The sequence below is a fragment of the Merops nubicus genome, unplaced genomic scaffold (genome assembly GCF_000691845.1).
Source record: "Merops nubicus isolate BGI_N331 unplaced genomic scaffold, ASM69184v1 scaffold45496, whole genome shotgun sequence".
Classification (NCBI taxonomy): Eukaryota; Metazoa; Chordata; class Aves; order Coraciiformes; family Meropidae; genus Merops; species Merops nubicus.
The window spans coordinates 362-912 of NW_008616439.1; the positions used below are offsets into that span (position 1 = coordinate 362).

The 551-nt window shown below is 64.8% G+C and overlaps 1 protein-coding gene across 1 annotated transcript in view; it reads right to left on the minus strand.

Annotated features, from left to right (window-relative positions):
- Nucleotides 1-34: 34 nt before the first annotated feature.
- The window catches only part of MRPS2 (mitochondrial ribosomal protein S2), a 1,660-nt gene continuing 1,143 nt past the window's right edge, over nucleotides 35-551 (minus strand). The window contains exon 2 of the mRNA XM_008942824.1: nucleotides 35-546. Within this exon, the coding sequence (XP_008941072.1) occupies nucleotides 35-514 (480 nt within the window). The 5' untranslated portion in view covers nucleotides 515-546. The remainder of the gene's footprint in view (nucleotides 547-551) is intronic.

A 551-nucleotide genomic window follows, 5' to 3' on the forward strand; every position in this document is an offset into this window, starting at 1 on the left:
CGCTGCTGGGCACGGCCAGGCCCGTCCACGGGCTCTAAGCACCCTCTGCTTTGCTCTGCAGCTGGCTGAAGACCTCGCTCTGCTTCCTCTTGTCCTTGGCACGGATGATGGTCATCTTGAAGAGCCTGCAGTAGAGCTCCATGGCGGCGGGGCTGTCGTCGTTGCCGGGGATGGGGTAGCTGATCAAACAGGGGTTGCAGTTCGTGTCCACCACCCCCACCGTGGGGATGTTCATCTTGGCGGCGTCCCGGATGGCCACGTGGGGCTCGAAGACGTTGTTGAGGCTGCTGAGGAAGATGAGGAGGTCGGGCAGGCGGACGCCGGGCCCGAACTGGATGTGTGCGTTGGTGAGGAGGCCGCCCTGCCAGTAGCGGGTGTGCGCGTACTCCCCGCACTGCCGCGCCGTGCTCTCCACCAGGTGGCAGAACTGCCGCCTGCGGCTGACGAAGAGGATGATGCCCTTGCGGTAGGCGACGTGCGCGGTGAAGTTGAGGGCCAGCTGGAGGTGCTGCATCGTCTGCTCCAAGTCGATGATGTCCTGATCCAGCCGG